The following is a 12334-nucleotide window of genomic DNA, read 5'->3' as shown; positions in this document are numbered from 1 at the left end:
ACTGGCTCCTGGATTAGGCCACACGTTCCGTAATTGAGGTCTTGTTAAGGATGAACTTATCTTGGGTTTGTTTTTAAGTGTCTTTTCCAACCTTGGAATACCAAAAGTAGACAGTCTTCAGAGTAGTACACCCTCATGTTAGCCTTGTAAGAGCAAGTCTCCAGGGGAAGATTCAAATCATGCAAATGGCCCTTAAGGTCAAGCGCTTCAGTACACTTTCCATTGAAAAGATTTTCAAATTTCTGATTTAGGTCTTGTGGTTTTAGCATTCCAGGCCACAAAGGAAAACTCTCTCCAAGGAGGCGTGAAGGGAACATTAGAACTCTTTGTCTGGGTAGGGGTTCCAAGAGCTGACCTTTGAGGATTGTTATTAGGACCTTTCACAGTGACCTCAATTTTGGGAGCTTCTGAATGACCCCCAGGGTGGGCTTCATGGTCTTTCTAGAAAACTGTTGTGCTTCAGTGTTTATTATATTATCCATTCCGAGAAGCAATTAGGAAAACAAATTCAGGGTTTTTTTAACAATACATTTGATTTTATGACTTTATTCTCCCATCATCAATTCTTTCAAGTCGTGGAATTTCCAAACCAGGGACAACTTTGAAAGGAAATTCCTTCTGGCAAGCCTTCCACAGAGAGGAACTCGGGATTTGACTCAAATACAGGATAAGGTATTTTCATGGCCTCTGCAAGTCTAAGGCCTTGAGCAAATCTCAACCTGAAAGTGTTCTCTCACTTGCTTCTCCTATCTTGGTAATTCAAATTTTCCAAACTTCTTTGGAACATTTGTTCTTGGCTGAATAGCTCCAGTTGTATTGTGAGTTAGAAGTTCTAGTCTTTTACTAACAAATTTAATTGGATTGCCCACTTGAATGGTTTTGTACAGCCTTGGGATTCCATACCACCAAGGACTTCTAAAAGGAATTTGTTCTCTTAGTCATTCCATTTAGAGATCACTAGGAGTCCTGTAAGGCACTGTGAGTTAATGTGCTGGACTGCAAAGTCAGCGGTTCAAGCTCAGCAGCGTCTCCTAGGAAATCCTAATCAGGATCAACAGCACTTTAACAACAACAATAGGATGTGCCTCAAAGTTCTGGTGAGCAAATTTTGATAGGCGTAAAAGCAGATCTATTATCTTTCTTAATTTTGTGATTCTGTTAAACCATTCTCCACTCCAGAAGTTACCTGATCGAGCTCTAAATCTTCAGGTGTGGAGTTCAAAAGTTTATTTCTTAAGCATAAAAGGAATCGTTTCCTCTCAAGGTGAGGAATTGCACAAGCAGATGGCCTTCTAAAAGAATGTCTTCAGCCTTTCTACCTAAAGGTCTTCAACAGGTGACTGGAGAGAGGGGGTGGGACCTTCAGAGGACTTGTGGTTGCTATAGCTTGAGCACATTCACTTGCAAACAACTGTTCAACTTGTTTACATAGATCAATAATTTGATCATTTCCTTTCTCAAAGTTGAACTCCTTCACTTATGTTTCTTCATTTCCCTCTGAATGATGGCTTCCTTAAATGCTAAAGCAAGAGTAATCTGATCTTCTGATTCTTCCTTACTGTCACAGCCACCAATTTTGGGGAAATGCCCAAATGTCCCTTGGGTTCAGTTTCCACTTCGATGGAACCACACCCACCACCTGGAGATTGCATGGAGCTGGTTTCACAAGCTGTAAATCTTCATGTGTTCAGCTTAAAAGTTCATGTTTCTTGATCACAAAATGAATCCTTTCCTCTCAAGGTGAGGATTTCCATAAGTAGATGGCCTTCTAAATGGAATGCTTTTAAAAAGTTCTTCTAACTAATGGTCTTCAATGTGACTAGAAAGGGGAATCTTCAGAGGACTTGGGCTTCTATAGCTTTAGCCTTTTTTCACATGTTGAGTTCAAGTTTCTTAATCACAAAATGAATCCTTTCCTCTAAGGGTGAGGAATTCCACATTTTTACAAAATCTTCCTGAAAATCCTTCCTGGTACTGATAAAAGCACATCCTCTTTCCCTCCATTCCAACGACAAATACGGCTGTTTTATGTACATAAACATGTTGACTCAAGAACAGACATAACGACCTTTACCCCCATCATGGAATCAACCTGGAATCGACCTTCCAGCATTTGTTACCATCACACAACCACCTGGATGCTCCTTTGGCCCTAGCAAAGATCTCTTAAATGAGTAATGAAATCCCTGCTTTGTTCTCCAAAATCCATTTCAGAGTTGCAAGATCAGCATTGTCATGATGCTTAAAGGCAACTCCTTAAGGACGCTCCTGCAGGACCCCAGCAGAATGGCCTTCTCAGCATCTTCTCACATTGAACAGACACCACTGTTGATTTGCCTAAAGCTTTTCTATAGTGAAAACAGAAACCGTCCTCAACTATGTCTGTTTCACTTTCTGTAGCATCTATACTCATTCAATTTGCCTGGGTTGCAGATTTCATTTTATTCATCTCTGCCCCCTTTTCTTCTTCAGCACAGTATTTTACGAAATTGTTCTGAAAATCCTTCCTGGTATTGGAGCAAGTATGTCCGCTCTTTGATCCAACAACAAATGTGCCTGTTTCATACACTGTGGTGCAGACCGTTTTTGCCTTGGACCTTGGCTAGTTCTTGACACGTTGACTCGAGAGCAGATATGAGGAACATCACCATGATCCTACTCTCGGAGGACTCATCTCCTCATGAGCTATCCTGGAGGCCACCTGCATACTCCTCCTCTGTTTACAATGTTAATATTTGTTTTAAACTTGTAATTTAATCTTCATTCAATTCTTTTATTTTACTTGCTTTAAAACTAAAAACAGAATCAAGAAAACAGTGATTGCTATAGATTATTACATGGCTATTCAAATAATTGAGTCAAATAGAGGTGTTGTTATTAGTGCCATCGAGTAGGTTCTGACTCACAGTGACCCTCTATAAGGTTTCTGAGGAGCTTGACCCATAGACCCTGCAGATCAAACCAACTTTGCAGTCCAGCGCATTAACCAACAGCATCACATCAGGTCTCCAAATAGAGGTGTATGTTAAAGAAAAGATACACTTTGGGTGACAAATATACTCAGTAAGTCTCTAGTCTTACTATACAGCTGTAATGCATCTAAAACATGTTCAAATTCAGAAAATTGGCTAATTACAAGGTGATCATAGAAAACACGTGCTACTGGTATTCCTTATCTTTCAGCTATATTCCAAATGGCGTTGGTCTGATTTTGTTCATATTTATAACTTTATGGAAACATAGCAGTAAGCTTTTTAGAGTGCATCGGACCATTTATTTCAATTAGAAGCAGTAATGAAATCTCTTTAAACTATTAGATGTCACTTAGTCTTCTATGCAAGACAGATAGTATGTTTAATGCTGTTTGGCATGATCCACAGTTATTTGTCCGTAATCGTTTTTATATTGACTGAAAATCAAGGATTCCCTACCTACTCCTCCAGGGCCTCCCCATTTCCCATACAGTGGGACATCTAAAACAGAAATTTGTTCACTAAGCATAGAAAATAACTGATCAAAACCTTTCCATTCAAGCAGTTGTCGTTGTTGATGAGTGCCAACCCACAGGAGCCCTGTGTAGTGTTTCTGAGGCTGCAAAGCTTTGCAGGTGCAGAAAACCTCATCTTTCCCCCATGAAGTTGCTGGTGGGCTCAAACCACCAGCTTTGTTATTCATAGTCCAGTGCTTACTCGACAGAGCCATGTCATTCTCCCAGGTATTAGTAATAATAACCTTTTGCAGTCTTTACCTGCAGAATGTGTCCAGCTGTGAGCTTTAGAAGCTATTATGGTTTCCAAGGCAGTTTCCCTCCCCAACCGCCCCCCATTCCCAGTCCTCCACTCCCCCGCCCCTTGGCAGCATTCTTCCCAACACCTCACGTTATCTCCCACGTTTATTTTGAAGACCAGTTTTGGTCATTCCCTTATCATCCAACTCATTTTACTGCAGGACAACTGATTTTGGAACATATTTCTAGTCACTCAAAAATGTAAGCATTTACATCATCTGAGAAGAACCGCAGTTCTATCAAAATCCATTCTGATTTTTCATGGTCTACCTTAGACAACTAGGAACAGACAAGATTCATGAGGGCAACCTCAATATCTTCACTCACTTCACCCCTATCCTTCACTCACTCAAGAGTGTGGCGCTATGGGTTAGTACGCTGGACAGCAAAATTGGTTTGAACTGCAAGGTTGGCAGTTCAAACCCACCAACTGCTCCTCAGAAACCCTATACAGAGTCACTATGAGTCGAAACCAACTCGATGACATTTAGCAACAACACCACAGCCATTGAGTCAATTTCAACTCATGGATCTCTGAGACTGTAAATCTTTGAGGGAGAAGATAGCCTAATTTTTCTCCTTTAGAGCAGCTAATGGGTTTAAAACACCAACCTTGTGGTTAGCAGCCCAACCCAAAAACCACAGACACCACCAAGGAGCAAGAATTCAACTAAGACTCCGGTTACATGGTAGATGGCAGGTTACAGAAGGGAGCTTTGTAAGGCCAGCAGGGCAAGCTAATGAGCAGCCAAGTCAGCCATCAGAACATCTGCCCACTACACTACCCAAATGCAAGGCAACCCATCACCAAAGGCACCATTCACCTAATATCCATGCACAGGTTATCTAAGGCCTCCTCTCTAACCCCTTCACATGAATTGCCTTTGAGAGAGTTTGTGACCAACACCTTGTTCTTTGCATAAAAATGGGGCATTGCCTTTTGCCTTTTGAAAAAAAGTCTTTAGGGGGAATTTCCATATTTGCAAACATGGATACACATTAGGAGAATGGTTTTTTAAGGCACCAAACTAAAAAGGAGATTATGGGGATGGTGCAAGGCTTGCAGTTCAAGCTCCCCAGCTGCTCCTTGGGAACCCTATACAGGGTCACTGAGTCAGAACCAACCAACTTAACAACAACCCCTTCTGCAACCTGGTTGAAGAATCTACATCTGATTGAATATCTCAATTCTGAAGTGTTCATACTTCCAAAAATCATTTTCATTATTGTATCTTCAGACACATAGAAATGACAGGACAGTACTGGTAATGAAAGTTTCCACTTATGTATTACCAAACACTCCTATAATCCACAATGAGATTATGCACAGCCAGCACACAAGTATGAAGGCAAAAGATCCAAGCAAAGCCTGGTACAGAGGACATGTTGCTGTTGATTCCAACCCATAGCGACCCTGTATAGGGTTTCCAAGGAGCAGCTGGTGAGCTTGAGCCACCAACCTTGCAGTTCAAATGACTTTGCAGTCTGACGCATTAGCCCACAGTGCCACACCAAGAGCTACCAAAGATGAACACTTACTATGAGCCAGGTATTAGTCTAATACATTGTTTTAACATTTGAAATACCATATTTGTTTACATACATGCACCTTCTATATTTATTTGCCAACTGTAACAAGTAAAAAACAAAACAAAACAAAAATTGGCATACTTACACTTATGAAAATACCTCCCCAGGGGAGGGAGTGGTTGGCAAACAAACATAGAAGGTAGATGTTATATGTGTAAAAATGTGATAAATTTAAGTGCAAAAGTTTTACACCCTGATGTTTGCAGAAATTATATTCCATGGTGTGTGAACTATATGTCTGACACTGGGCTAGACCCTTCACAGTATAATCACCCGACAAACCAAATCCAAACCAAACAGCAACTCCACACAGGGTGCAGAGAACATACATCTTTATAAAGGCAGACAGACACCCTCACCTTTCTCAGAAGCAGCAGCTGGGGTGTTTGAACCTTGGACCTTCTGGTTAGCAGCCCAGTACCTAATCCACACCACCAGCAGGACTAAACTGTAAGGAGAGGCCATGCCTGTCCAGTTCATTGTTGTAATTCCAGGGCCTATAACACACACACTACATATGAACAGTCTTTGTTAAATAGATGAGTGGGTGGGAGGATGGATGGATGTGATGGATTGATGGATGGATGTGATGTATGTATGTATGTATGGATGGATGGATGTGATGGATGGATGGATGGATGGATGGATGGATGGATGGATGGATGGATGGATGGATGGAGAGTTCAGCATCCACATACTCTAAGGAGTGTGAGGAACTAAGCAGTCTCACCTCCAACCAAGCTCTTATCTCTTCTTCTCAGTGTTTAACTCAGGGATTGAAGACAAAAGGCCTAGAAGGCCCTTCGATTGCCTACACTAAGGCTACTACTTGAGGATAGTGACCTGTGTTGGGGTAAATGGCCTCCTATAGTTTTCATGAAGGCAGGGAAAATTCTTAGAAGGAAGGGACTATTATTGTCATTTTAGCTTCTGCCAGGTCCCAAGGCAAAATTTCAAAGGACACAAAGCACATCTTTTCCAACCTCTCTCTTCCCTTTCTAAATACGACTTCTATACACCATGCGTCCAAACACAAAAGTCTTGCTTTCTCTCCCTCCACATTCCTTCATCCTAGGCCATCTCTCCAAATTCTCCACAAAGATTTTTTCCCATGAGTCTTGCTAATAGAAATCACACACCAAAGTGTAAATGGAGTTTAAATACTTTTGTGGTTCAAACCTGCCAGTCGCTCCTTGGAAACCCTATACAGAGTTGCTTTGAGTCTAAACCAATTTGATGGCACTTAATACAGGGCCGCTAAGGGTCAGAACCAACTTGACAATACTTAATAGCAACAACAACAATGTACTAATTCAGACTGTTTTAATAGATAAAATGTGTGAGGAACGTTATCTATACTGACAAACACTCAAGTAATCCATTCTGTACTAATTTTAGCAAGAGTGAAGTTTTCTTTATTCGATTTTGCAAAATCGGGTGCCCAGCCCCATAGACAAGGGCATGGCCTGCCACAAATGGTTTTTATACTTGTCTCCAAAAAACTCCTCCTCCAGTTCCAGTTCCCCATATACAATTCTATGGCATGTCCCATTTTCCCTCGCCCCCAGAGAAGCCAGAATGGTTTGCCCATTGTCTTAATGGCTGTATTCTTATTTAAATGTCTTAGTCTTAGAACAGCCAGGTTACTTATCCCTCTCTGTATGTGAATCAACAATCTGTTTGTCAGGCCTAGCAAGCTCATGAATTCCTGAAGATGAACCATGCCCACTTTTAGGAGAACCCTACCTTAGGTCCATTTCTGCCCCTAGTCCAGCCATGTGCTTTGCTAAGACTGTTAAGAAACTGGAACACCTTTACAACCCTGCCCATTCACCCCCACCACACTTGCAGTCACAGCAGTGTCAAACAGCATGAGAGGCCGTACAACAGCCTGGGGAGTCCAGTTCTGAGTACTAAGTGCACATTGCATATGCATATGGTAACGTACAGTCATGTCCACTTTAGCCCTGATGGCACAGTAGATCAACGCTCCAGATGCCTCAGGGGAGAAAGATGTGGCTATTGCTTCAGTAAAGGTTGTTGTTAATATTGTTAAGTGCTGTCAACTCAATTCTGAATCATAGTGCCCCTCTAAAGAGTTTCCAAGGAGCAAGCTGGTGGGTTTGAACTACTAATCTGGGGTTAGCAGTCCAATGCTTACCCTACAGCGCCATACCAGGACAGCCTTGGGAGCCCTATGTGCTATGAGTCAGAATTGTTGACAGCAGCAGCTTTTGTTGTTGTTTTCTTAATGTTTCTACCTAGGTAGAACTACAAACCGCACACCAAAATATCTAATGCTTGCATGCGAACATAACATTCTCCTAAGTCTCCAATTCTTCCATCTCCTCTCCCTCACTGGTATCAGATGGTCAGACAAGAAAGTGAGGGCCATTCAATATAACACCCAGAAAGTTCCCAACATTGCAAATGACTATCCAAAACTGGGAAGGCGCTCTGCCCAGGAGAATTCCAAAGGGCATGGACTTCTACTGCGCATTCTCATTATGACAAGACTAAGACCTCTGGAGACATTGTGATATGAATCACATCCTCAAAGAAAAAGTCCTTCCGCTGCTGGCAAAGAAATCCACTGCACCAGAAAACCAACTCTTAAATAACTTTAAATTCAAAATTAAGAGATGATTTGCATAGAAGCAACACAGATCCAAAAGGATCAACATGGTCAGGCATTATATCTTTGATGTCCAATTTCATGTGCATTCATTACATTTTAATTCCTATTTCCATGTGCATTTTTCATATAACAAGTATATGAAATACAGGTTAATAGGATTATCCTTTCTTATAATAAATTTTGTGAGCTCCAATGTTTTAGTCCCCAGTTGGAGAATCAGTGAAGGAGTTAACAAGAATGTTTCTGCTCCCAAGTAATCATTCATTTAGTGAGAGAAGGAGAATTAAATCTCTAGGAAAAGTAAATGGTCAGGGGGAGTAGTTAGTTTTACAGTCCAGAAACAAAGGAACCTAGGACCATCAAGGGAGAAGAGCACCAGCGGAATGTGGGACCCTGTCCAGAGATGGAGGCAGAGATGATGACATGGAGAGAGGGCACAGCTGAGGACTCTCAACTCATGGAAAGAGAAAGACTGGGTGCTGGCGGCCAGGAGGCAGGCTTGCAGACTGTGCCCTTCGTTTGTTTAAGTTATTATAGATTTCTGAGTGTTTTTGTGTAGACCCCCCCCCAAACAAACAAACAAACAAGGGAATGGAAGCAAATACTGTTGAAGGGTGATGCACAGAGGAAACTGTAATCATTGCAATGAAACTATGAGTGTAAAACCAATGTTCTCCCAGGTAAACTATCACTCAACTCACAATAAAAACTTCCAAAAAAAAAGTAAATGGAGAGTGTCTTCACTATTAAACAGTACAAGTATAAACTTTACTGGTACATAAGCCTATTGTTGTAAGGTATATGTACAAGTAAGGTTAACTGAAATGATACTTTACATGACAAGTACATGGTATCAGAATGCAAGTTTAATTTGTCATATAAAGTGCACCCCATATACACTCCCATATCACACTCTGCTCAAAGTCTATCCTCAGACATCTCACATCCTGAAATCTGCTTCTAATTTAATACTTGGGCCTGTATGCTCTGCGCTTGCAGACTCAGAAACCATATCTGTTCCTTCAGCCCACATCGTTCTCTGCCCATTTAACCCTGCTACATAGCATCTTTCTGAAGAATGGGCTCTCATGGCATACCTTTGCTCTCTGCCTCTCTTTCTGGCCATGGACTGAACTGTGCCCTGGCCGCCTGCCCCAGTGCTCTCAGCCCAAGCAGGCCTCCCTTCCTGGGATCTAATGCAGAGTGCCAAAAGGGTGCCCATCGCCTTTAAAGTGCTATCCCCAGGAACTCACCTTTAGGGTGTTAACAAGCATCCCCCTGTCTACACTAGGCATGTCTCTACCTCTAACTGCACAGAAAGACCTTGTTCTCTCCATTTTCCTGCTTTGGACAGAAGTAAGTAAAACACAGCTTAGGGCAAGATGCAAACAGATTCTCCTAACCTGTCCTCTTTGCACAGTCTTTATAAACCGATTTATAAGCTCAGGCAAGTTCTCTGAATTGCCTTTCTTGTTTGCAAGATAAAATATGACTACTACTTAAGCTCCTTATGCCTTGCTTTGTTCAAACTATTATCTGGTTTTACAATGCTTTCCCTTGACTATGAAGCCAGGTGAGCAACCCAAGATGACCACCAGACTTAGAGCACCATTTTCTTGTGAGGGTGCTCAGTTTACTCTCCTTGCCAGGCATAGGACTTTTGCCATCCTTCCTCCCTATGTCTTGACTTGTCAAGTTGAGGTGTACATTTTCCAGCGTACCTGACAGACTTTGAGGATTATCTGTGCTGCCTCCTCTCTATAAAAATCAGAAGCCTCTACCTGAACGGCTACAGAAGACTCACTAAGCCTGAGACAGAGGTCTTGTGTGCAATAAGGTTCTGGTACTTCACTATTCAGTCCCCAAGTCCACCTTCCTCAGGGTACAATCTCAGTAACTTTCCCCAGGAGGAGAATATCACTTTTCCTTATGTTCTGTCTTCTCCCAAATGTGAGTCCGCTCGGACTTTCCAGAAGCTACAATTAATTGTACCTATTTCATATCACTCTGGACAAATAAGCCAGACCTCTGACTCAGTACGGACCCGGATACACTCTGAGTGGCTCCATTGCCCTGGGCACTTTATTACATCTTTGTACACTTACTTGAGTGTCAGGAACTTTTCTCCAGCGGACTGGCTGGCATGTGTTTCCCTAAAGCTGTCCCTGAAGTGTTCATGTTAACGCTACTTTTCAAATGTGCAGCAAAGCTGAGAATGGACTTTATGGAGCAAAGAGCAACAGGGCCTGGGTCCCCAATTATTTCACTAAGGGTTTTCTCAAAAGGGAGAGATACGGAGAGGTGAAACTATTGTAGGTATCCATCATTCTCCTCAAACCCTGCAGACGCAAATACCATGTCAGAGAGCCAGGAGAAGCGCTGGGGGACCAATGCCCGGCAGGCAAGCACTTGTCAGTACTCAGCCCTAGTTTAGAGTTCACACCTGGTTGGATGTGGGCTCTTGTCTCTCCAAAACCTAAAGACACCAAGCTGGACTGGATAAAGCGCTAACAGAAAAAGAAAACAGAAGAGAAACCCAAACGCCCAAGCAGCCTTGACGCACAGCTACCACCTGTACTGACGGTCCAGCCTCGGCGGAAACGGCCGCTCGAGTCCCTCCCACCCCGCGCCGCGCACCGCCCGGGCGCCCCCTTACCTTGCGGGAGTACGGAGGCTTGCTCAGGTGGATGCCGTCGCGGACGAGCTTATCCCTGATCATGATCTTCAGCTTCAGTTTGGGGTAGCTCACCAGCTCCCTGCTGCGGGGGGCAGCCGTCTGGCTGCTGGGGTCTCCGCGAGGCCCCAGGGTGCGGCCGGCAGGGCCGCCGCACGGCTCCCCCCGGCGGCCGGTGGGGACAGCGGCGACGGGCGGCGGTGGCGACTGCGGCTCGAGCGTGAAGTAGAGGCCAGCGGCGGCGGCGTCCTGCTCTCGCAGCCGGCGGACAGCCTCCAGGATGCGGCGGCGGTGCGCGGGCGCCAACACTCCGATGGCGTCCAGGTCCGGGTCCCCGATCTGTTTGCACACCTCCAGGTCATCGTAGCCGTTATCCACGAAGGACTCGGCGTACTGCGGGAGCTGCAGCGCCTTCAGCCACTCGTAAACTATGTTGGTGCACATGGTACACTGGAGCCCCGCAGGCACGGAGGTACCACTTCCTGGAACTTTTAATCTTCTCCTCCACGGGGGGGAAGAGCAAAGTTTTCCTGGTAAAGCACAGGAGAGGGTTGGGGCCCGCCGACCCTCAGAGGACGAGTGGCAGGAAAGGTGGACCAGCGGCAAAGTGAGTGCCCACGCCGCCGGGAGCTCGCAGAACTGGCGCTGGGCGAGCCGCTCTCGCCGCCCCGGCTGCGCCGCTGCCGCCACGGGGAGGGGCACGAGAAGGGCGGAGGCGGGCGGGGCGCCGCACCCCTCGGACCCGCGCCGGTCAGCGCCGCGCGGCGACGCTCCTAAGTGTCCCCGGCCGGGGCGGGCCCGAGGCCGCGCGCAGCATCTCGGCTTTGGGCTCTGCTGTTAGCGGCGGCACGCGCGCTCTGCACCGGGGAGCAGTTCCTCCGCGCTCCGCCGCGGCCGCCTGAGAGCACGAGTCCCCGTTGTCCTCCCACTGGGGAGGGGTGTCTTCTAAGCTGCCGGCATCCACTGTTAGCGCGCTCTGCTTTCTCTAGATTCCGACTTCTCCAGCGCCCGGTGTTCACCTCGGTCCGCACTATCCCGACTCCCACGGGCCGCTCAAGAGCAGGTCTGAGCCGCTGGCCGGGCGGTCACGTTTGCCGGCTCCCTTGCCATCCTCTTGGCCTTTGCCGGGGAAGCCCGCGCCGCGAACGGGAAGACACTTACTGCTCGGCGTGGATTCCCTTCCCAAGCCCCTGGGTCTGTGAAAGTTTGCAGAGGGTTGTACTTTCTGCTTGGCCGACGCGTTCCGCCAGGTCCCCTCACCCTTGTCCCCACTGTTTTCTCTCTGGGATCCTCTCACCCAGCCTTCTGCCCAGGCGCCATGGGAGGTGGGGACAGGTTCTCTGGCTCTGCCCCCGGGGACAGTGTTTGTGTCCAGCCCTGGAGCCTGGAGAGTTTAAGCAGACCTTCTCCTCTCTGGCTCCGAGATGCAGCTCGCCTCCCACGGCACTTTCTAGGGAATGACTCCAGTTTTCCCCTGGAGCGTAAAGCGTGAGCCGCCGCCTGCGGGCGGGTCCCAGAGCCGCAGGTGGAATCAACCAAGGCTTGGAGCACTTTCCCTAAGCGTCTGGGTCCTTCCCCGGGCCAAATCACCTCTCAGAAGGCGATTCAACTGCGCAGCTGCCCTAGACCCTCTTCCTGAGGGGTT

General features: G+C 45.7%; 1 protein-coding gene and 1 pseudogene across 1 annotated transcript; both read right to left on the bottom strand.

Moving 5' to 3' along the window:
* LOC102817441 overlaps positions 1 to 9237 on the bottom strand; it is a 9747-nt pseudogene extending 510 nt beyond the window's left edge.
* A 1036-nt stretch (positions 9238 to 10273) lies between these two features.
* SAMD5 (sterile alpha motif domain containing 5) lies at positions 10274 to 11133 on the bottom strand. Its single transcript, XM_006872075.1, has 2 exons — positions 10672 to 11133; positions 10274 to 10522 (listed from the first exon to the last, which is right to left on the bottom strand). The coding sequence occupies exons 1-2, from the start codon at positions 11131 to 11133 to the stop codon at positions 10274 to 10276; spliced, it is 711 nt and encodes a 236-aa protein (XP_006872137.1).
* Positions 11134 to 12334: the final 1201 nt, after the last annotated feature.

The sequence above is a fragment of the Chrysochloris asiatica genome, unplaced genomic scaffold (assembly GCF_000296735.1).
Source record: "Chrysochloris asiatica unplaced genomic scaffold, ChrAsi1.0 scaffold00182, whole genome shotgun sequence".
NCBI classification, from domain to species: domain Eukaryota; kingdom Metazoa; phylum Chordata; class Mammalia; order Afrosoricida; family Chrysochloridae; genus Chrysochloris; species Chrysochloris asiatica.
Note: the sequence above shows the minus strand (reverse complement) of the source record. Positions and strands in the feature narration are given on the sequence as shown.

Bases quoted from the DNA above. Each gene is read 5' to 3' on its own strand.
- SAMD5 (XM_006872075.1), bottom strand. From the start codon at position 11,133: ATGTGCACCAACATAGTTTACGAGTGGCTGAAGGCGCTGCAGCTCCCG. The intron at 10,523-10,671 runs GTAAGGGGGCGC...TTTTTCTGTTAG, and splicing joins AGCCTCCGTACTCCCGCAAG to CGCTTTATCCAGTCCAGCTT.